Source organism: Numida meleagris, chromosome 3 (genome assembly GCF_002078875.1).
Source record: "Numida meleagris isolate 19003 breed g44 Domestic line chromosome 3, NumMel1.0, whole genome shotgun sequence".
Classification (NCBI taxonomy): Eukaryota; Metazoa; Chordata; class Aves; order Galliformes; family Numididae; genus Numida; species Numida meleagris.
This window is the reverse complement of record NC_034411.1, coordinates 46,299,168-46,323,994: the sequence shown is the minus strand read 5'-3', so window position 1 is coordinate 46,323,994 and position 24,827 is coordinate 46,299,168. Positions and strand designations below refer to the sequence as shown.

General features: G+C 40.3%; 1 protein-coding gene across 4 annotated transcripts in view; it reads right to left on the bottom strand.

The window, feature by feature from the left end:
* The window catches only part of UTRN (utrophin), a 354,351-nt gene that overhangs the window by 295,306 nt on the left and 34,218 nt on the right, over nucleotides 1-24,827 (bottom strand). For all 4 annotated transcript variants that reach the window (XM_021391928.1, XM_021391929.1, XM_021391927.1 and 1 more), the window contains one exon: nucleotides 1,943-2,004. In XM_021391928.1, coding sequence (XP_021247603.1) covers nucleotides 1,943-2,004 — 62 coding nt within the window. The remainder of the gene's footprint in view (nucleotides 1-1,942; nucleotides 2,005-24,827) is intronic.

Genomic DNA, 24,827 nt, shown 5'->3' with positions numbered 1-24,827 from the left:
CACTGTTTCATTTTCTGCCACGCAATTCAAATACATTCACCCAACCTCCAAGATCTCTCAGTCCTACTAAGCAGCTCATTCAATCTAGTTCACAGAAAAGAAATTTTAAACAGTGTAAAAAGCTTCAATAACAACGTAATCCATCCCTGCTCACTTTCAAAGAAACTAGACTGTTACAGGAAGAGATTTCTGTTTCACATCAGCGATTTCCTTGCAATTTAAACATGCCAGTTCATGAATCTTCCTAAGTCTGGATCTTGATATGGCGAAGTGGGCATGCTCAAGTTTGAATTAGATGTGCACTAGTCTGAAGTATGTCCTTAAAAATAAATCTCTTTAATTATTAGCATTAAGTTACTTTAATGGGCCATGAAGTTACCAAGTTCTTTCCAAATACAACTAGTAGACCCAGAATTTCCTGCCAGAGGGCGAGCAGGATCTGTACGAATACATAACATAAAAGGAAAATCTTTTTAATATAATATATTATATATAATATAATATATTATATATAATATATAATATATCCATGGGCATATAAATACAATTGTTTTCAGTCTTTATTTCCATAGAAAGTCATGTCCATAACATGTACAAACAAGCCACATAACACATTCTCAGTATCATCATCATTTCCAAGATCATGCCATCTTTATGGCAAGTTAAGCCTCTAAAAATGGGCCTTCCTTTCCTACTAAGTTTTCTCTCCTTATACAATCCTTCCCTGCCTAACTGCTCCCACAGAAACGTTCCTCTGTTTCAGCAGCAAAGGCAGAATAGAGAGCGATCAGTTGTGTATACACACTGCTCCCCTAAAGAGGAAGCTAGACAAGCACGCCTTGGATAAAGAGCACAGGATATCAGCTTTCAGCCAAAACAAACCTAGGCCAAAATGAATCAACTGAGGCCACAAACCTTGCATTGCCTGGTGTCTGATTGCACAGGAAGCTCAGAAGGAAGGTAAAGCTTTCTTTTTAAGCTGACCAAAAATATCAGAAGGGCAATGCTGCAGACGCAGCCATTCATTGCCATAGCACTGTCACGCTGCTGTATTTAAAAAGCACCAAAACATTCCTTCTACACTCACATCAACTTTTGTGATTTCACATAAGGCCCTATTCAAAGTAGGATAACTAGCAGTCATCCTCATTCCACTCGGCACCGTATTGGCTACAGAAAATGGTAAAAAAAAAACCATGGTTCCTCTCTGATCATAACCCAGGTTCCTTTGCAAGTCAAACTGCAACCAGGAACTTCACACAAGCACAGCACTCCTGGGCAATGCGTCATTTTTCACTATTAGCAGAATGGCATAAGAAGTGAGCTTTAAATAACATCCTAAAGCAACCACCACTTCCCTTCTCATCCCAAAATATAAAACAAGAACCTCAGTAAGTCTCAAGTCAATAATGAGAATTAAAACAAGAAATGTACAGCATGAGAGCCAGAGAGAATTCAAAATGAACAAGCAATTATACAAAATTTCACAGTCAATACTTAAAGCGGCAACACGAGGTGGTCTCAGCTGGAGGTTTGCAGAGTGTTTTGGATGAGCAAAGCTGACTCAGCAGCATAGAGTAAACACAGTGACTGCTGCTCAGAATCTATTTTAATACACTCAGAAAACTGCATGCAAAAATAAACTGTTTAAAGATTACTAAAAACCAGACACCACTATGCAGATAATGGTGTATTTTAACAACAAATAGAATCTTTCATTCTGAGCTCTTAATCAAGGCATGTTGTTTTGTTTTGTAGGAAATGCTTATTTGTGTGGTGAAAATGAAGAAATAAACACTATGTCTAGCAGATGTATGCTTTCGTTAAATATTTTGACATGTTTTACTAGGCACATTTTACAAAAGAGCAAAGTATATTTAACCAATACTGTTCTAAGCAATGAATCAAAAAGAATAAAAAGGTATTTTAAAACCAATATTACCTTGGAAAACCGAGCATTTATCCATTTTGTAAACGTCTTTTTCTGTACATCATTGTGTTCATCTGGAGAGAGACAATAAGAAAGCCATGAGTGAGAATGTATTGTACTTCAGATTAGCTTGTTAAAAACAGGTAATACTAAACACCGCCCAAACTCAATAGCAGAGATATCTTTATCTGTTGAAGCCTACACAAAATTGTGGTATAGTTTCAGCTTTGACAGAAATCATTGTGTCTCCTTTGCATTAAGCCCAGCTTTGCAGCACTCCCCAGCACTGGGATGGACAACGACATATATATCAAAATCACAAGCTTCCCAGCTGGTGAAGAACAGCAGCCTACAAAACCACAGCCTTTTAATCAACAGTCTGTCAACACTTCTTTGCCCTGATGCATTACTCCACAAGCTGCAGAGGTCCTTAGTGAAGCTTTTGATGCAGATAATAGCCTCCTTCAGCAGAGCAGCAAAGCTGCTGGGACAGCCCTGGAAGCACTCACATGCTCACCCACCTCCAGTTTGGTTTTGCAGCTGAATCACAGACGAGGTGAGTGAACTGTCACTAACCCACGTGTGAAAGGGCTGGGCAGCCAGGCAGGCATCTAATGGTGCAGGATCAGCATACCACTGTCTAGGACCAGGAAGGATGAGGAGGAAGGACAGGAGAGAATCTACAGGTCAAAGCACAGGAAGGAGCTGCAGCCTGCAGCTCAGCAGAGAGAAGACTGCTTTCCAGACTGTTTTTAAGAATGCCATTTGGGAGTCAGCTGTAGTTTTAGACATATGCTGTGCCAAGCACCCATCTCATAAGAGACTATCAGAATCAAGATTTAAACTCCAGATATATTAAATATTTTGACTTTTTTTTTCATGCTCTTTTTGTGGGTTTTTTGTTTGTTTTCTTTGAGACAGGAACAAACTGTGTTATTAGCTGGTAGACTAGAAAGTTAGCCTTGTACAAAATCCAGTCTCAAATTCTGTCCTCCTACTGATAATGCTTCCTATTCACATTAATTGCAAGTAAATCTGTATTGAATGCATTGAGAAGTAAATGTCAATTTCTTTTTAAATATCATTCAGTAACTTCTGTCCTCCTTCTACTGAACACCTCCTCCACCTCCACCCTCCCCCACCCCCCCAGAACATACACGTGAAGTCTCCCACTCCCCAGCACTAGACCAGCTCCAGCTGGCCAGGCCATGCTCCTGCAGCACCTGTCCTGCCAGCCCTGGCTTACAAACCTCAGGCTCACTTCAATTTAAGTGCTTAGACTGTGCACTGCAGTAGTATATGTGACATTTACTAAAAATCCAGCCCCTTTTCCCTCATTTCAAAAAAAGTTTCCTAGGGAGAGAGAAACAAACAAAAAACCCATGACTACCACAAATTAACTTGATCTGCAATGGAGACAGAAGTGATACAGATTTATAGATTTCATTATCTCTCAAAGCATCCTTTCTAGTTGAGCAAAGAATGAGAGTCCTCACTACCCTTGTCTCTCCAAAGCATTCTGCTCAGCTCTAAAACCAACAGGAGATGCTTTCCCACTTAGACTACTCTTCCACATTTGCTTTATAAAAGCCTCTGAAACTAGGATTTTTGTAATTGGCCATTATAGCTAGGGTCATGTCAAGCTTTCTGCTATAAATCACTGGTAAACAATCTGAAACCAATATAGTGCTGCTTTGTTAACAACAGCGACAAGTTATTTTATCCCTCAAATTAATTTTCTTTAGATTCCTATGAGTCCGTAAAGTTAATCCCTGGAGGCTGATATTATGATTCAGATAACAAATTAGCCACATTCAGACAAAAAACATATTACCACTCAGTAAAGCACATGGTACTACACACCATTTTTCACACAAGACATTAAAAATGTCAGCAAGTCATAGCTGAGTGAGAAACAAATTTACCAAGTTGCTAAAACACTTGGATTTCTTTTCACACTGCTGTAGCCTCACACTGAATAAAATTGCATAGCAGCAAAGGACAGAGTGCGGGCCAACTTCTACTTCACCATCATACCAATTGTTTCCTCTGTAAAAATATGGCTCTGCACGCCCTCCAGTCACTTAATGGGCTTTTAACAGGTGATGTCAGAACAGTTTGTTCCTTTAAGAAGAAGTAAAAAAAAACTAACACATACACAAAATTAATTTCTTGTGATGACAACAGAAGGGAAAAGCTTCCTATTCTGGATGTTGGCTTCTGTTATACAACATGATGCACGTCTACACAACTACTCCCAAAACAAATGGCTCATGTGAACTAACGCCCTAACATGGTCCTGGCAGTTAATTACCTGCAGTAGTCACATTTACAGTCTTACGTACCTCTTCCACTTGGAGCATTGTCCCTTAATTCTATTGAGACACTTTGGAAGTGCAGTTCAGGTTCAGGCTATTACCCTACAAATATGTTCAGGAGCAAAAAGGAATCCGAATGAACTAAAAATAGAGAGGCAAAAAAAAAAAAAACCTCACTGGATTGTGGTTTGCCCTTTATTTAACCTTTGCTTCATACTGAGAGCCAGCTCTCTTATTTTCCCCAAAATGCATTACGTGCTTACATGACAGAACTGTGCTATTCAACTTTTGTCTTTCAAAAACTATCACACCCAAAGTAGCTGGCAGAGCAGCGCTGTAATGAAAGTGCCCTGGAGAAGTGAACAGACCTAACTGGATAAATCCTGTATTTTACTTGCCAACCAGATCAACACAAGTTGCCAATGGGCAGCTCACATTTTAAGTCTTAAGTCTGCCTTCCTCACCTCTTTATTTAAGTTCTCACTTAAGTGCAGTGAAGGAATTTAGAAATAAAAGAAGGAATTAGCCTGTGGGTTTCAATTAAGGCACTAGGAATGTAACAAAGTTGGAAACATCCCTTTGCCTATGCCTCTGGGCAGGCAAGAGTATCTATCACAGGCACAGCCCCACCCAATACTAGCACATCTGACAGCCTCACATTAGCAGAAGGAATAGGTGTTTCTGTTCTTGCGTGCAGGATTTTTTGGACTGAAAAACAATCTTGAAAGTAATCACTTTTTCGTCACACCAACTCAAACTAATTCACATCTAAAGACACAACAATAAACACTGAAAATCTGAAGCCAGAAACCAGAGCAGTTTTTAGCCCCACTAGCAAGAGATGCAAAGCCAAGCAAACTACAAAGCACTGGAGCTCCCAACCACATGGCTTAAAGAAGAATTTCCAACACTCATTGGTGTAGACTGGGTCCCGACTTCATTAACACAGAATAAGCTTAATTAGCAGCTCTTTCCTGTGTTGTTGATGTTTTTAAATTAAAAAAAGGTTGTTGCACAGATCCCCTTCTCTTGCACAACCATAAGAAAACAAATGGCTGCAGCAATAAGCTATTCACTCTATAAGCTTCTGCCTTCCCATTGCATCTTCAGTCCCCACGATCGGTGGCCAGCACAATGGTTTCCTTCATTCCTTCCCTCACATTGAATTTCAGCAGTTGGGCAAGAACTCAGCTGCAACAATGGTTCCTCTAACAAAAAAAGTAATGGTGCCTGCCTACAGCAACAAAATGCAGTTGTCCAAATCATAAACTCTCTGTATAGACCAAACTATGAAATAAGCACTGCTAAAAGAAACACAGATCAAAAAGCCTTACACCTCACTCCCTGGTGTTTCCCAAACACCATCTGAAACAAAGCACCACGGAGTAGTAATGAGGAACCCCTGTGGTTTTCACTCAAGTGTGCTATGAGTATAAGCTAAATTGGATTTACCTCACAATAAAAAAAATCCCCCAGCAACTGATAACTAAGAAGAAGGAATCCTCACAGCTGAAGCAATATTAAAATAGCTGTTCCCATACCTCCCAGCAAAAACAATCCAATGCTCCATGCTGCTGGTCTCAGCACATTGGAATGGTATTTTAAGGGAACACAAAGCTCTCAGACAGAAATAATGCTGCAACACCACACCACAGGCCTGCTCTAACTCCCACGCTCACCAGTCGGCCACCTGACTGCTTCCATGCGATGATACTGCAGAACCAAGGCTCCCATGCAAAGCATCCCCAGTACCTATACAGGGCCACTCTGGAGGGCGCATGACAGCTTCCCATTGTCAGTAGGACAAAAGAGGGTGACAGGAGGCCATGGTGTAGGTGGGAAGGGCTGGAGAGGGGAAGGCACACACTTCAGGCCCACTCCCTTCCAAACCCGGCCTCACGGGTCAGCCCCAAGCTGCCACAGCTTTGGCAAGTCGTGCGTGCTGTCTGTGGTAAGCCAGCTACAAATGAGAAAACGGAGACACTAGGGTGACAGCAAACATTGTGCTCAAAAGAAAACTCCTAATCATTCAAGCAGAGCTCTCCAATGACAGGCTCCCCATTTTGGTCCAGCAGAACCTAACCAGCACTAGCTCCTAGTGGAAGAGCGCCCTGCAACATCTTTGGGTGTGATACAAATGTGTTTTGACACACACTTCACAAACTGCCAGTGATCATACATCTGAATTAGAAGCTGGAGAAGTTTCCACTAAAAGCTTAACATTTTAGAGCAAGTTTGCTAAATTTTCTTACAGCAATTTGTTAGAGTAAATCATATAACACCGCAAAGGGTTTCAGCTACCAGCAAAGACCACTGCAGGGGAAAAAAAAAGACTAAAATAAAGGTATCCCAAATACCCTTATAATGAGAGTAATTGCCTCGGGTAATATGTGCCCTGTAGATATCTTAGGACAAGCTTCACCCATAGAGACATGTCATAGAGTTATCTCTAGATCTATCTACGTCCGTGACGGAGGGACAGCAGGCCCGCAGGCTCACCAGTCCAAAAAAAGGGAGGGGGGAGGGTGTTGACAGTTTATGGGCTGGTTCAGACTGGTTCTGTGACTAATGGGGCAGGGGACCCACAGACCCACACCCTGGGAAAGGGGGAGGGGGGAAGGGCAGGGAGATGGGCCTAAAAGCAGAACAACAGCAATGATCTGAGGAGGAAAGTTAATTTACTGAATGCAAGATAACACAATATAATACAATTTAATTGGAATTGAGGCTAATAAATAAGAGAGAGTTTCTGAAACCGAAGGCCTTACTCTAAAACTGAGGTGAAACAGCTGGGGAACACACACTCCCAGGCAGCAAAAAAGAGAGAGTCTTGTGACTTGCAAGGAGTTTTATCTTTCCCTCTGAATGCAAAGTCCTCTGGGGTATGTAGTTCTTCTCTTCTGAGAACCAGGCACCTGGAAAATCAGCAGTCCATGGAACTAGAGCATTAACTCTTTAACTCCCTGAGCACTACATGATGTTATGATGTGGAATACCGATAACCAAAATCATAAAACCATGACAAGACAGAAAGATGAAGTTCCCCTTATCACCACCTCAAGATTCAAACTGGTGACAGGGAAGGCAAACGATGTCACCTACCTGGATATCTGCAAGGCCTTTGATGTGGTCCCTAACCACATCCTTATCTCTAAATTGGATAAATACAGATTTTTAAGGGTGGAATATTTGGTGGATAAGCAATTGGTTCGAAGGTTGCAGTCAGAGGGTTGTAGTCAATGGTTCCATGTCCAGGGGGAGGCTGGTAACAAGCGGTGTCCCCCAGGGGTCCATCTTGGGTGCAGTACTCTTTAACATCTTTATCAGTGAAATAGACAGTGGGATTGAGTACACCCTCAGCAAGTTTGCTGATGACACCAAGCTGAGCAGTATGATTGATACAGCAGAAGGATGGGATGCCATCCAGAGGGACCTTGATAAACTCAAAAGGTGGGCCTTTAGGAACCTAATGAGGTTCAACAAAGCAGAGTGCATGGTTTTACACTTGGGTCAAGGTAATCCCAGGTATGTATACAAACTGGGAGAATAACTCCTGACAGTAGCCATGCTGAGAAGGACTGAGGGGTCCCACTTGATGAAAAACTTCACATGAGCCAGTAGTGAGCGTTTGCAGCCTGGAAAGCCAATGGTATCCCCGGTTCCATTAGAAGAGGACTGGCCAGCAGGGTGGTGTAGGTGACTGTCCCCTTCTACTCCGCCCTTGTGAGTCCTCAGATGGAGTACTGCATCCAAGCCTGGGGCCTCCAACACAGAAAAGACGTGGAGCTTTGGAAGAGGATCCAGAGGAGGGCTATGAAGATAATGATGATGATCCTTGGGGTCCCTTCCAACTTAAGCCATTCTATGATATTCTGATCCTAGCCAGAGCTGGCACATGGGAAGAAGAGAGAAGGGATAATTCCTGACCAAAATCTGGCAATTTAGATGCTTCTAAGTGAACAGGATGGCACTGGAAGAGATGTGATAAATCTGAAGGCATAAATAAAAGGGTAGTGAATACAAACTATGTTTACTACAGCTCATTTTATTATGAACACAAATTAGATCTTCGCATTTCTGAGTGGTTACAAAGAAAACAGAATTGCTTTCTACAAGTTCATGTTAGCCATCTGCTCTTTTTTCTGTGTCCAAATTAGAGCTATTATTAGGCTCACTTGCATTTGCGGAGGTGATTCACGGGATATAAGGTCATAGGGATCATTGTGAACATCTAGTGCAATCTCCTGCATAACACAGGAGCCATTCCCACAAAAGATCCATCTGCATACCAGAAGGCAGCAGACACATGACAGATGTTAAAGACCCTGTGCAAACCCAAGCAAGCAATACTGCCAGGGCAGAGAAAGAAGCCAAGCCACAAACTGTATACATGCAGATCTCTCTGCTACTTACAGCAGTTTCAGAATGGACCAACATCCCAAACAACCTTTTTTAATGTCTTCAGGAAACAATGGTCACGGTACAAAAGACTTAATGTCATTTTCCACTTATGTCACATCCTATGTGAAACTTACTTAGAAAAGAATAACAATCTTGCACCTAAGAATATTTTTTTCAAAAGTTTTAGTAATTGACTGGAAAAATATAGATTTGATGTGGCAGAAAGAAATACAGAAATATCCCAGAGACAATTTTTCAGAAGTACTGTTAGAGGTGCAATATACTCCATGTGTTGCTCTTCACATTCCTGGAGCTCTGCCCAGGATCCACATCATTTGTGCCAAGCCAAGAAGGCTGTAAGCTTCAAATGGCAAAAACAAAACAAAACAAAACAAAACCAACAGCTGGATAGATTATGTTGTTTCGTTTGACAGGTAGGTAAGGACAAAAGCATTCTGCAAAATTCTCATTTGAAACAAGGAGTCTCTCATAGTCCAGAGTCTTTTATCCCAATGCTGTTAAACCAGACATTTTCCTATCCTCCTTTTTCTAATCTCAAAGGCTGCAATTTCCAATTCCCCTCCTCTTCAATTTTGTCTTCTCACACCCTTCTCTTCAGAGTCATCAATCATTTTTCCCAGGCTTTTCCATCCTTCTCTCCCTGCCAAAATCTCCTACCACCACAGCCCTTCATGATTCCTGTTCTAAACCTCCCTAGGTCAACAGCTTTTCCTACACAGATAGAAATTACTTCCTGAGAAGTAAATTGATAGTAACCAGCTCACGCGTATTATTACGGTGCTCTAATTTCTTAAGAAGGCAAGCCTCCTGCAGATGACTATATATAGAATATATATGAACCCCACCACTGTCAGCTATTCCTCATGTGTTCTCTGGTCTCTCTCTGCAAGCTCCCATCCACTTCTTCCACACACTGTGTTCTGGCAGCACATAGTTGGGTATGCACGAGACTGTACTGCCTCCACACACAGACCCTCCACCAGGCAACAGAAAAGACATCTACATATTTCAAAGAGGGGAAAAAAAAAACTCTCAGAAGAGATGCTGCAGTCACTTTATCAGCTCTGTGGACCTTTGCTGGACTCTCTCTGGTATATCCATGTCTCTTTTATACCAGGGAGCCCAGAACAGCACTTAGCACTCTAGGTGTGGGCTCACCAGTGCTGAGAAGAGGGGAACATGTCCTAGAACACAAAATGTGCTTGTGGTAAAAGAATAAAGAAAGCAAACTCCTTATTGACTGAGCATTGCTTCTGCCACTGCCAAGTAAGCTGCACGACCTTCTTTCATAAACCTGCCAGCATTTACCTCAAAACTCATCATGTCACTTGCTGGAAAGATGCTCATTTACACTTTCACTAAACTGGAGGAATATTGGAAAGTTTCTAGGTTCTTTTGTAGCCAGCTTTTAACAATTAATCCAAAGCTTCAAAATCAGGATGCTCACCAAACCAAATTACTCCTACTAATCCTTAGCACAAGCAATGCTTGAAGACAGAATCCAGAGAGGGACCAAGCTCCAAATACAAGATATTCCTTAATTCGAACTGCTGCATGCTGACCTCAGCAACAAAGTTGAACTTAAATGCTGCAAAAATCAAAATAAACAATTTATACCTTTTCCTCTACTTGCTTGCAGATATTTTAAGCCCGAGCTTCATTAGCTATTCCATTATTCTGTCAAGGAACAGAATCATGCTGATGCCTGTAAATTATTTACCTCAGCCTATTAACCTTTGTAATTACTAAGAGGAAACCTGAAATGTAGAAGGCTTAGAGGAAGTCCATAAAATCCATTTGCCTCAGTGGTGCTCTAAACTTAAAGGAGAAGCAAATGAAAAGAATGAATAGGGTGACTGAAGAATCAAAATCCAAAATCTGTTAGAGAAAGCCACACTAAGTATTCTCTCATTTCTGTTCCTAAAATACTATGGCAAGTTCACTACAGAAAACCAGGACCGTAAGTACATCTGTTCTTATATTTGCATGATCTACCCAAAGTAAATTCAGTGTTTTGTTCTGTTGCCATTACTAGCAAGAAAGAAGCAGCAAAAAGCATGTCTATGCCTTGAGATAAATTGATTATTTCATTTCTCAGCCACATTCCTTTGCTTACCAAGGAGAAGTGATATTGTGTCACTGGAGGTTAGGAAATCTTTGTGCAGAAAACATGATCCAAAGCAGAACTTTGAACAGTTTGCTTGGAAAGAAATTACTATTCTTGCTTCAGAAAAAAAGAAGCTCCTCAGTCAAAGGTGCCTCATCCAATTTATGTATTTATTAAGACACCTTAATGAGGAAAGAATAAAAGATAAACTAGAGTGAAATATTATGAATGGCTATTTCTTATGGATTCTGGCAAATCTGTTGTTTGATCAGTTCAATGGAAGGCTGAGGCACCGCTAGTTCTGCGTAGAATTAAACTCGGGTTTCCTTCCCTGGCTTAGTTATTAATTAGCCCCCAGAGTTGAACCCCTCCCTGATTAACCACTTTGAAAATACATGAATTGTTTAACAATGGCAGGATAAATATCAGAATGCAGGAAAATAGTATTTATGTGAACAAGCAAGGCAGTGATTTCAGTGTGAGCCTACATAAGATTTCTCAGTTCATTTCAGAAAGCTCCTGTGGGACACACCACTCCAAACAGGGCACCCAAAACTGGAGAAGATTCAGAACACAAGAGTAGAGCAACCTAAGCTCCAAGTCTGTCAGGCTTTGGTAGAACCTGAGCCAAGGAATTGCAGTAGCCAGCTGTTTAAGTAAAGGATTACTTAGTCCCAATCTCTATGCTTTTATTATTTAATGGCCAGCTTCTAGGGGTACTGGGTTGAACCTGTAATAACATGGATTTTGAGCACTGTCATCAAAAGGTTTTGTGAGGACATGTACAGTTTGGAACAGATGTTTTACCTTTACCTACCTAGAAACAGACTATGCAGAAAGCAATCTCACCTAATGAAAGCAGGCAATTACAGATCAGATTATTACTACTGCCTCTAGCAACAACTCCAATGGATCAGTTATACTTGCAGGTGTAACCTTCTCCTGGGTGCATTTTCCAGAAGGGTTTTGCACACCTTCATGGGTGATAAGCAGTCATATACCATGCAAGCTCAGGATTCAGGCCTCACCTGGAGACAGCTGCCAAGCAGGCCCAGCTCCAGAGCTCAACATTCCCAGCTCTCTCTTTCACCCACTGACAAAGATTACTGCAGCAGAGCGCTCCCTCGCCTCAGCACGGCTGAAGCTTGCAGCCTGAGTACCAAAATTAACGACAGTAAAGACCAGTGAACGCAAGACAAATGAGGGCACTAATATAAGTGAGCTTAAAAAGCTGGGAGATAAGCTCGTGGAATTAAGAGTCCACAGAATGGTGGTTATAATTTATGAAGAAACGCAAACCACTGAGAAGTAAGGCATATTAGAGGAAGCACTGCTGAAGATTTAATTATGGAAAAAGTATAAGCATATGACATCTACCTGTAGACACTACCACCAGTACCACACTGGGCTGAAGGGAGCTTTTGCTGCACCTGGAAGAGTGCTCCTTCCAGGAACATTGTCCCTTGAGCACTTCACCTAAATTCAACAGGAATGGTGAATCAGAGCACATGGTTTGAAAGAGATGCAAGTAGAATAAACAGTCCCATCGCATAAATTTCAAGGTTCAAACTGCCAACAGAAGATTATTATGAGACTACTTTGGTAACAGCAGTCAAGACCCTTTAAAAACAGACCTGCAATGCAACTCTGCTACTTAACCTAGATAACAAAGTTCTGAACTCTACCTAGGAATTTTCCTAAAGAAGGAATTATTTCTACAAAAACTTCTATCTTTGAATTACCTCTGCAATGAAAACTAGCTTTCAACATAGGAAGAAACGCTGCTTTTAATCATCAATGGGCTTAAGTCAGCACCTGAGCACTGACATACACTGCTAAGTTTTGGTGGCACCACTACATTGGTTTGGTTTATGGAAAACACACAAGGACATCAGTAATAACGAATACCTATTATAGCTGAATCTGTAACAAGGAAAAAGATTTTGATGGCTTAATTCATTTATTTTGAGGATAAGAATGCAACTGCACGGCAGGTTAGCTCTTTCTGCCAGGGAGAAAGGGAGGCTCTACAGCAGAGTAGAAAAAAATACAAAACCCTTGTAGCTGACAAAAGCACTGATGCAACATGAAATGATAATTTGCTACATTCAAAAGTTTATCTTGAAATTCAGAGCATTTCACCTGAGATATTTTAATCAATAAAAAATGTTTATGCTTTTCCAGTGTAGTACTGGATTAAAAATAAGATCAGTACTTTAAAAAAATCTGCAAAGAAGCCAGGATGGCAACAACATTGCTGACTCACATAATGCAAAGAAGAATTTCTTCTGAAGCTTTCACATCACCGCCCTCACTCCACCCCCACTGCCCCAAAAAAACATTATTTGCAAGAAGCATCAAATAAAATTTCTTACTACAAACAAATAGTACTGGGTAATACATATATATTATGATATATATATTACCCAGTATGTTATGTTATATAGACATACACACACCTCGCTCCAGAAAACCTTCCTCCAAAAATATATAGAATAAGCATTGCTAAAACAAGAGTTGCGCACCTTAGCAGAGCCAAGGATGCGCAGAGAAGAGCCAGCCAAAGGCCAGGCCTATCAGACACGACCATGGGCACACTCCTCAGCAACAAACAGCAGTGAAGCAAAGCCAGATCACATTTAAGCAGGTTGTGAAGGGTTTGGATTAACGTTTATTCATCCAGAGGTGAAGGGGCAAATAAGGGAGGGAGAGGACACAAGGAGAAAGCAGGCATACAATCTTAGAAGCACGCAAAAGGATTGGCTCTTTATCAAAGTAAGGAGAATCACTTTTATGTGGTTTCCGAAAGAGGAAAAGAGAGACTATTTAACTGATTTTCATTTAACATTTATTTACACTTCTCTGAATAAGAAACCTACTGTAACAAATTAACTTCACAGACATTTATAAGATTTTCACATTTCAAAGTCTCAACAAAATGATGCACTTAACCTATGACAAACTACAAAGCACAGTAGTAAGAATGTCTGGCTACTTGGTGATTGCCAAGGATTTATGACACTTAACAGTGTCATAAAGACTACAATTTAGATAGATTCCATTTTTCACCTACACAGCTCTTTCGAATAGTTCCACTTCACCATATTATCTTAAATATTATAATATGAATAGAGTTGAAAGCTTTAAATGCCTTAACATTAAACAGCCATTCCAAGATTTTTCTCCAGCTGCTTGTTACTTTAGAAAACAGTCCCCAAAAGCAATCACAAAATCAGCTGTTGAGTTTATTTCTTATTTGTTTTCATGATTTTTTGGTGTGTCTTTTGTTATAAAAATAAACATACATACAGTTTGTCCATAACACAATGTAACTCACATACCGCAAAGCAGATCTTCACATCTGAAGATCTGTAATTGAGTGCCACCCACCACTTCTGATTTTCCACACTACTGCTACTCTAAGGTACTCTTGAAAGTTAAAATATTTTGTTAACCATAGCACACAAGCAAAGCTGCTGAACAGTCATGATGACTTATGGAAGAGCATGTGAACTCATGCACGCAGCTGTCTGAAACATCACAGAGCAGGCTGCAGTACGCTGCTCATATTTCCCCTGCTGACAGATATGACCAACCTGAGGCAGAAGCAGAATCATTTAAAAGACCCAAATACTCACGAAGCTTATCACCTAAAAGCAGCTAGGAAGGAATTCCTGCAACTACACATTCAGTCTGTGAGTTGACAGAGCAAGACCAAAAGCCCTTTGAATACTCGCAGTGACCTACCCAGTATTTGCTCAGTTAGCACAAGAAACATTATCACTGTTCATAATGTCTGCAAATTAAAATTCTCTCTTGAAGTGTAAATCAAGTGATCAAAAGCAATACAGTCCTCCCTTTGTTATACACTTACGTTACTAAATGCTGCTATCATTCCCTCTCAAAATTACACAGCTTAGCTATGGACTGGCATGACTGGCTGCAGAAGAACATTTTCACAAACTTCTCTTTATTCAGATAAACAACACCCAAATGCTTTAGACGACAAGTGAAAAATCAAGTGAAAGAAAAGACTGAAAAGTAAGGAACACCAGGATGTCAGAGAGAAGACCTCTAAAGAGACTAAAAAAAGGAATATATGGCAAGAATTTCAATCTCAAAAGAATTAGCGTGACTCAGTACTGACTTTGCAAGCTATTATGCCAATTTGAATTTTCGTGCATTTAATTACGGTCCTCTATATGCAAGAGGCTTCTCTGTAGTCCTGCAGAGATAAGTATACAATAAAAAATAACTTGCCAAAGGCTAAATAAATAAAAGCTCGGAAGCTCTAGTCTTGTCTATAATCAGAGTCACATTGTTCCACTTTTTCTATTCGTGTCACAATGCTTCTCTATTATTCCTCAAGTCTTTATACAGCTATAGAAAGAAAGGAACAGCAACGAAGGGTGACTACAGCTCTTCCGTCCTCCAAATGTGCAATGTAATTTGGGATCAGTAAGGGAGCATTAGAAGATGACAAAGAACTCCGGCTGCCAGGCTGTACTACCTAGGGGAGGAGGGAAAATAGGGTCTTTCCAGAACAGAATGAATTTTACTCCTAGCAGAGTGAAAGAGACCCATACAAGAAAGTGCCATGTGAGAACACTTATTAGGGGTGGAGAGGGAATTACAGAACTTTAAGAGTGGCTAAGGATGAAACATGATGTGGTAACATAGATAAGAAAACATCATCTCCAGCCCAATTTTAAGTCCATCATCTAGCTCCTGGATTATGTCAGTCTCCAAACCACAGAACAGTAAAAGTGAATATACGGAGGGGGTAAGATAGAAGCAAATTAAGACACACTATTTTATAGAGTTGAGAAATAAATACAGAAATATAATGTTATAGTATGAGGAAAGAGTGGATGAAATGACAGCCTGAGAAACTGAAGATATTTATCAAAGAGATTCAAAGAGGTACTGCAGCACAGCTGAACAGGAGGAAAACAGAGATTGCAAGAAAAAACACCATACCCAGCTGTTAACAATATCACTCTTGAGGAAAGTTTTTACAAAACATCACTTACACCAAGTAGCTTTTCCACTCAAGGATATTTCTTTGATAATGGAAATCACCAAATTGGAACTTTGTTTCAACTCTCTCTCCATCATATATATTTGGCTTGCACTTCTCACAAAGGTAAAGGCTCAATAATTCACTTTTGCTAGCACAAAAATACCACAGGAGAAAGAATATACAGAGATGGAGAAAAAGTTTTAAAAAGTTTCCAAGATTTATCAAACAAGAGAGTATTCTTCCATTTTAAAGCAATCAATAATAAAAAAAAGTCGATCCGACGATCTACTTGTTCCAAAAATTTTCATGAGTTACTGCTAAAACAGTAAATCTTTTCCCACAAAACCTGTTGCTCTCTAGACCAAAACATTTTACAAGAACTTCTACCAACTCTAGCCACAACTCTGATGTGCTCCCATGGACTACACTACAAAAAAGATGGTGAATCCAGATTTATTCATACTGCAACATCCAATTTGTAATTGAATTGGGATACAGGGCTGAGGCAGGACTGCATGCTACACTACAGATCTACTGAAGAAAATTTATTTTCCTATAATTCCTCTAGACATCGATGATTTGTGTACACGAATGAATATGCTTGCCTATTGTTTTATTTTGAATAGCTACAGTGAATTTTTTTAGGCTAGCCAAATGTCTCCTATCTTACAGATAAAGAGCTCTTTAACACTGGCAAAACAATAGCTAATTATTTGCCAGTGAAGACTCTGCTGTGTATAATGTTCACGAATATTTGCTAGGACAACACTATCATATGAATACCAAAGTTCTGTCACTGTGACCTGACTCACCCTGTATCGCTCTGAAAAGGGCCAACTTCAGAGCACATGATTTTGTGCACACTGCAGTAGGGACCAGAGAGAGGGCAGTGAGAAGGAATAAGGCATGCCACAGGTCATCAGCAAGAGGGGCTGGAAAGCATCTGCTTGGATGTAAACCAGTCCCACTGCTCCTGCAGGCTACTTCATTTGAGGCCATTAAAAATAATAATACAGTGATTAAATACAGTACAGCATAACATTTCACCTGCTTAGCAGTTGATCACTACTGTTTCGAAGACTCCCAAATATTTAACACACGTCTGCTTGCCTCAAAATAGGTTCGGTTTTTGTCATTTTTTAGAATCATATACCATAAAGGAAGGTACATGAAAACACTAAGTATCAGCTAAACCTTTCTCCCACCAGTATTAATATATTTGTTGAATGATATTTTGAATTATTTTCCAATCTACTTAAGTTTATTTCAGAATAAGAGCCCATTTTTACAATCTGGAAATTTTTGGATAACAGGTTTTAAGCTCATGCTCTTGCTAAGGGTTGGCTGCACACACCTGCCAAGAAAACCTAGCTTTTTCTCATAAATAAAAACCAATTATATTTAAAGACATCATTTAAATACGCAGGCTTTTTCATTTCCACTGATATTGAAATTCCCATAATATATTATAGACAAACTCCTAAAAACTTTACCATCAAGATATACCAAATGAGCACAGTCTGCTCATAAATTCACTGTTTCTATCAACTGAAGGTTGCTTTTAAACAGGAAGTCAGCCAGTCAAAAGCGGGCACAAAAAGCTTTACACATGTGCACTCAACCTCCTATATACACTCCATCAAAATGAAGAGCCTACAAAAGCAGCAACACAAAATACAATTTCTATCTTGTGCTGCACAGGAGCTATACCTTAAGTAGTAAAGGAGATTTCTGCTTTACTTCTCCTGGAGGCACCTGCCTCAGACACTGCTTAAAGACACTGCCCTGGGACTCATGCTCCCCACATTTCTGTTCATGCATTATTCAGCTCCTACTCAAGATGTCTGCTCCGCTTGCAAGCTTGGAAGTGGTCTGCAATAAAAGTTTAGGAGTTATGTATGTCCCTGCATTTAATATTTATACTGTCATTCTCAAGTGTTTGGGTCTCCTTTGGAGACAAACATTGGGTTTCATCTGTGCACCACAGCTGAGGCTTCTTGGAAAACATACATTAAAGAATACCACTTGCCACTGAAGTGGAAGAAAGATGCATTTTCCAGGACAGTTCATCTACCTAGAAGGCATGCAGCTATCATTATCCGGTATATCAACAGGCTGAACGTCCAGAAAGGATTTTTTTCCCCCTGTATTTATTAGGAGGAAAATCTGCTGTGGGCCCACATCACAGTAATCCATGGAACATGATTCATCCTTCACACCTACAAGCCAAGCCATAATCCCTAGAGAGAAGGGACGAGTTGGCCAGGAGTGCAAGTGCCCAGGGGCTGGCAGGGGGCTGCTGGGCTCCTCTGCAAGGATAGGCCATGCTGACCTTTGCCAGACATTCTTGGCCCAGCAAGCAACCTGGTGGAGCACCTGGGAAACATACTTAAGAGGACGAAACATTGCAGGGCACAGAAAGGAGTGAGAAATGAGAAAGAAACAGCCCTATGGACACCAAGGTCAGTGCAGAAGGAGGGCAGGAGGTGCTCTAGACATCAAGCGGAAGCTCCCCTGCAGCTGTAGAAGACTGGTGGAAGATGCTGTCCCCCTGAGTAAAAAGACTCCACAGGGAACATGGTGGCTATGCCCTGAAGGACTGCATCCCATGGAAGAAATACCTGCTGAAGCAGGAAACTGTGAGGAGGAGGAAGGAGTGGCAGAGAGGAGCTGCTGTGGACTGATCGCATCCTCATTCCCCATCACCCTGCAGTGTTCAAAGGGCAGAGTAGTCAGGAGGGAAGGAGTGCAGCAAAGCTGAGCCCAGCAGGAAGGAGTGAGGTATAGAGAGGTGTTCCAAGTTTTGTTTCTCACCATCCAACTCTAATTTAATTCATTGCTAATGAAAATACTTTCCTGATGTCAATCTGCTTCACCCACAATGGTAACTGGCAAGCAAATTTCTTGCCCGTATTTTAACTCACAAGCTTTTCTATCCTTTTTCCTCCCTTTTTCCTGCTGAGGAGGAAGAATGAAACTGTGGCTGGGAGAGTGCCTGACAGCCAGCCAGGTCAACCCAGCACAGGGGCTGAACAACAAAGCTGTTCTGCATTTAAAAAAAGACTATCAACTGCCATGAGGCACCCTTTCTGCCTTTCATACCAAAAAAATGTTTTTCCATAGCTCAAGGAAGAATGTCAGATAAGATAGCATAACAGTTTACCTGGCCATAAAATAATTCCAGCTCAACCCTCAAGAATACCACTCCTGAAGCTATTTTTATTGCTAAGAAATTTAAGAAAAATATCCCACAGAGACAAGATGGATGTTCTACACACAAAAGAAGTGCATTATAGTATTGCATGCTATCATTCATATAAATCATTTGATGCTAACAATGAATCAAACATCACCATTTTCTGATATTCATCTGTTCTAAAGTGAAATATCACAGAAGGAATACATATTGTGGTTGACCTGCAGTGTTTTGATTTCTCTTTCAATTACAAAAAAACAGCAAAAGAAACTTGGTTAAAGTCTTGGATGAGTTACTCAAAAAATAATACATTTCCAATAGAAGGCTGGCACTTTATATTGGAAAGGGAATAACAGATCATTTTTTTTTTCCAAGAATATACCACTTGATTAAACCAAAGACAAAGCAATGAAACCACATCAGACACCTAAAAACATGAGACATACTGTAATTGGTTTACTTCTGCATCGGTATTACCTGCAACTCTTGCTGCTAACATTAACTTTGGTATAAACAGCTCTGTCTACAGGTGGGGAGTTAAAACAAAGATGATAACACTTCACTTCTATTTAACTGTCAAAGTACACTGTCAGCAAATCATCATTCAAGTTTAAGTTCATCAGTAACATTCTCTCTCACTTTTATTAAACCATCAAATGAACTTGGACACTGTCAGTGACTCAAGGTTGCTAAAGAACAGATTGAGGCATGTCCCTACAGGAAAGTTATCTGTGAAAGTCCCCAGCGCCCACTGGGAACTTTATTTTTTCCCCCCGAAGCTATTTATTCCTTGTAGATTAGATAAGGAACACTGACATGAGATTTTAAGAAAACAGATACAGGAATGATGGTGAGACATCAACTGACAGTATTTTCCACTTTTCTTTTGCAAAGTGCTAAGAATTTGAGAGTATAATCTTGAATCTCAATTTGTCACAAGCAAAATGAATCTTAAAACACATTCATTGAAAGGAAAACTGCTAAAGAATTCATAACAAGTTATTTGGTCAAAAATACAATTCAAGACCTCCATGACAGAAAATCAGAAAAAATACAATGAACGTTGCTTAGTTACACAGATTTGTTTTCAAATACTCAATTCCAGGTCTTTATTTCAGCTACTAGAAAGATCATAATCTTATTTATTTGCTTTCTGGAAATGGAGAAGCAGTAACTAATGTTTTAGAAAGTGGTATAAATGACAAATTTGACAAAAATTTGCATAGAGACTGTAGTTATCAGTGGCAATATAGTTTCATCAGTTCTTTATTTGGGGGGGACTTGCTCTTCTTTCAGAAAGCACAGACTGTTATCGCTTTGCTACCTCGAAAACTGCAGTGGAAAAAATATTTTCCTTATATATCAAGAGACTTAGGTCACACAGGCCAAGTAAATATTAGTTTTACTATAGCTTGGGGCAGAAATTGATTTCAGTAGTCTGCACAGTGTGTTTTGTGAATCGCTTCAAAAGTATTCTGTGTTGCAGCATACTAAACCAGCTAAGGACCTTTTAAAACAATCTGGAGCTTGAAGTGATTGAGTTATACCTTTTCCATACTAGAACAGTACATCTGAGAGAAAATGAAATAAGTGATAGTACAGGCTCTGCTCCAGCAAGCCATGAAACACAGCATGATTTTCTTTGCATCCAAGGAAGGTAACCTTGAAGCACTGGTGTGAGGATGGACACGCAGCACAGACTTGGTTCCACCAAAGTGCCAGGCTCAAACCAGCCATGAACACAAGCAGGGACACACAAGGACAAGACCTGCAAAATCATCCCACACACACTGTCTCCTTATGAAGTTAGCCTTAGCTAAAAACTCAAAGTTTTCCCCTTTTAGACAGTTTATTAGTGCAATGGAAAGTATGTTATCTTTTACTAAGATGGTCATAATTTCAGTATCTGCCCAGCCCACTTTGCATTCCAGGCATAAAACATAAAGTTGCATCTACATGCTGTAAATTAGCACATCTCAGGCCCTACTTTCAAGTTAATCACACCCAGAACAGCTAAGCAAGCCTGAATAATATTTCATAGCAATATAAGAGAGATATCATAGGCTCATTATGAAATCCACAATTAGAAAAAAAGACAGCTATAACCCTCCTCCTGTAATCCATAGAAATGGCAGTGAATGCCAAATCCTACACAAAGTCATCAGTGAGCGCTGCTCCGTGCCATGCTTGGTCTGGGTAGATGGGAGAGCTGTGAGCTGTTGCTCCACACCACACGTGCTCAGCCACCACCCCTCTGCTTCTGAATTTCAGAAGACAGCCTTTTAACTGCTTTTTGCTGCTCTTCTGAATGCTCAGATAATCTTCATCTTGGTGCGTAACTAGTGTCAGATCACAATTCCTCTCCACCCTTGTAAAACAAGTGCACGTTTCTCTGCTTGAAGGGTCAGCAAGGGATCTGCTTGGGCTCGCTTTCTCAGCCGCCCGCTCAGCGACGATCACAATGCACTCCACCCAGACGCCACACAAATTAGGTCACATAGCAGAGCATATTCTTGCCAATTCCTGCCTATTCATAAGGGACAAGAACAGGAAGCATACAGAGCCCTCCAGTTAAGGGTCAGAACATTTCAGTGAAAACATAAAAGTGAACCAACATCAGATTATTCACCAGTAAGAGGGAACAGTTTCTCCATACGGCAAGAGTGAGTCATGGGCACCGCTGCATCCGACAATGCAAAGGGGCACGGACTTCATCCAACTACAAAAACCTCCCCCGTGGCTTGTGACTGGGTTACGGGAAAACAGAAAATGTTATCCACTTTTTCAGCATACATATGCATGCAGTAATTCAACATACATGGGAAGAAGAGAGCTAAAAAAAAGTCCTTAAAAATAGTTCATGTGGAGACTCAAAATCTAACTATGTAATACGAAAACTATCCGTTCTTGTGCGCTTCATCTAAAACTACGCTGTATTTCAAAACACATTCAGCATCGTCTGTTGCCAAGAAAGAAATATACAGTTTCCATGTGTTCAAGAGCCAGAGTTGTTTTAAATGAAACAAATTTGATCCTCCAGCATAACTCTGCTAAGCAAACTAACCAACCCAGGGCTTCACAACTGCTCACGGTAACATGAGCAATACAGTAAATATTATTTTTACTATTGTAACAGCTTATGGCCTCATGATAAAACAATTTCAAGCTGCTATCAGCGCATGTACCTTGTCAGAACACAAATAAATTCCTTCTCACATGACAGGAAGCTATTAATTCATAATCTAGCGTTCCTAGGATTTCCAAAGGGAGGCTATGGGAGAAAGAAAGGATACCCAACTGTTAACAGAAGGTAAATGCACAATTAAAAACAACAAAAAAAAATCACCACCAGGCTCTGCTGAAGTATTGTCGAATTCCTATAAGAAGGACAACACAGTTATCCTGTTATGGGGGGTACTGAACAACCATTAGCCCTCACAAAGCGTAAACTGATCTCTTTCACTTTCGTTCACAACTTTATGAACAAGAAGTAACAAAGGTTACTCAATTACTGCAGATTGCTACATTGGTCTCAAGAGTTGGCATTTTACGGAAGCGGAGCCACAGGGCTATCCCTTTAGCAGGTTTCATATAACCAGCAACTTTTTCTACCTCCTTAATATGGGGTAAGGAACCTCCCCTTCAGGTGGCAGGGTGACATTCACCTAGATAATGAGACAATTAAAGTAGGAAAAAATAATATAAAAAATGACAAAATGCTGCTAGATAGGGTATGTATACATAAATACAAATACAATGTAGCCCAATAGCTTTCCTGCAACAGTTTCAGAAGTTTTCCTGAAAGAATATAAATCCTTTTCCAAGGCATGGAACAGCAAAGAACAGAAGAGCCGTGCTCGTACCCCTCAGATGGAGATCCAGCTCTGGCCACAGCTGGGCACCACACAGTCTACCAGTGCCACCTCACTCGCAGCACTGACCTGAGAGCTTTCTAGTTTTTTTGTTTGTTTGTTTGTTTTGTTTGTTTGTTTTTTGTTTTTTTAAGGAGATCGAACCTTTATACAAAAATAAGGACATATCATTACATGAGCTAAATTAATACTTAGTATGTTTCTAACTCAAACGTAATATGCTGGTTTTAAAGAGCTGACGCTACACTTTTCACTACAGGCTTTCCTGCGCTGTTTTCCAAAGCATTTAATACTATTTCACAAGCAAAAGGCCACATCAGAAGTACTTCAGGTTTTCACAAATTCCAAGATGAAAGAAGTCACTCCATGCAAAGGACAAGAGCAGATGGCTTTACAACAATCTCAATTTGGATAAGCAATGCTTACATAAACAAGGGGACAGGAGAACAGTAGCAAGTTGTAAATACTGGCCACGCAACCAAGAAACCACGGGCAGTTTCAAGACTACTCGGAGAAATGAAAGTCTCTTGTGCACGTCAGGTTTGGAGCAGGGGGAGAAGGCCTCCCTGCACTCAGAGGACAAATTTTTTTAATCCAGTGAGGCTTCACCTGAAATCATTTACATTCGCACATTTTTCCAGACACGAGGTCCAACCTCCCTGCCCCCAGCCTCCACCAGTTCTCACACAGCTGTGTTTCTTGCAGTTCAGGAAATCCATAGCATTTGAACAAACAAACCAACTAGACCAGAGCTGCACCTCTGCCAACACTGCAAAATTTACAAGCTAATAGATAACCCCTAAACATTCTGGCCAAAGAGTTGCCTGCACACAAGGTGCTTCATAAACTTCTCTAAAAGTCTCCCTGTTGTTTACATTCTGGATTTATGTGAATGCTGATGAGCATGAAGAAGAAACAGTTATGGCACTAACAACTTTTTTACCCTTCTTTTCCCCACGTTTCTAGTACTGAATTGTTAAAAATTCTATCTTCGCATATTTGGAGAAAGATCGCTTCTGCACTGAGATTTCACCTTTCACTTTCAGTTTTTTCTTCTCTAGTCTTCGCTTCCAGGCCTCTCTCCTTCTACCTTCTTTTCAGATTTTTTGCTCTCTTCTTCTCTGTTAATTTCTCAGTTGTCTAAAGTCACAACTCTGTCAAAGCCTCCAAATACATAGCGGAAAAAGTGTTTAAGAGTGAACAGACCACAATGAATTTGAGAACACCAGTCTCCCAGAAAGCAAGTCTACAGCCCTACACTTTATGAAAAGCTCAGAACATTGCAGTACAGGAAATTTTGTAGAAAAAGTCCTGATGTTTGATGACAAAAAAAAATTACAGTTACAAAATACCAGCCATGACATACATGCTTCTAAAAACAGTGGGCTCTCAACTGAAGTTGAACCTCCCTAGCAGGATGAATACACACAGATTTTGAAGAACACCAGATATTTGACCTGCAATATAACAAGTTCTCCAGAGTCACTGTGAAAAGCAACTCCACTCACTTCACAGAGTTTTCTCAACATTTTCAGCAGTTCTAACAGTTCAGATTGGGCTGTAAGGGAAAAGTTTCTGATCTCAGCTCAACTGGCATAAATCCAAACAGTTCATTGTTAGAAAAACAAGCTCACATAAGACCAGAGCCTCAGCCCATCATTTTATTTAAAATTAGCCATTTTGTCAGTACGTATCGAGATGTGTTTCTTTTCTTGCAGTAAAAAAATAACTTATTCAAACTCCAGCTTTCATACAACTACATATATCATGTCCAAATTCAAGTCAAATGAAATTGACCGACATCTCCGTACATTGGTCAGTTCTACGTCAGCATGGTTCTGACACCAATTCAGAAAATAACCAGCTGCCATCTGACAACTACCACCTCTAAAATGCATACTCTCAAGTACTAGGAATTCCCAAATTCACTTTGACCATGTCAGCCTAGTTACAGAATAA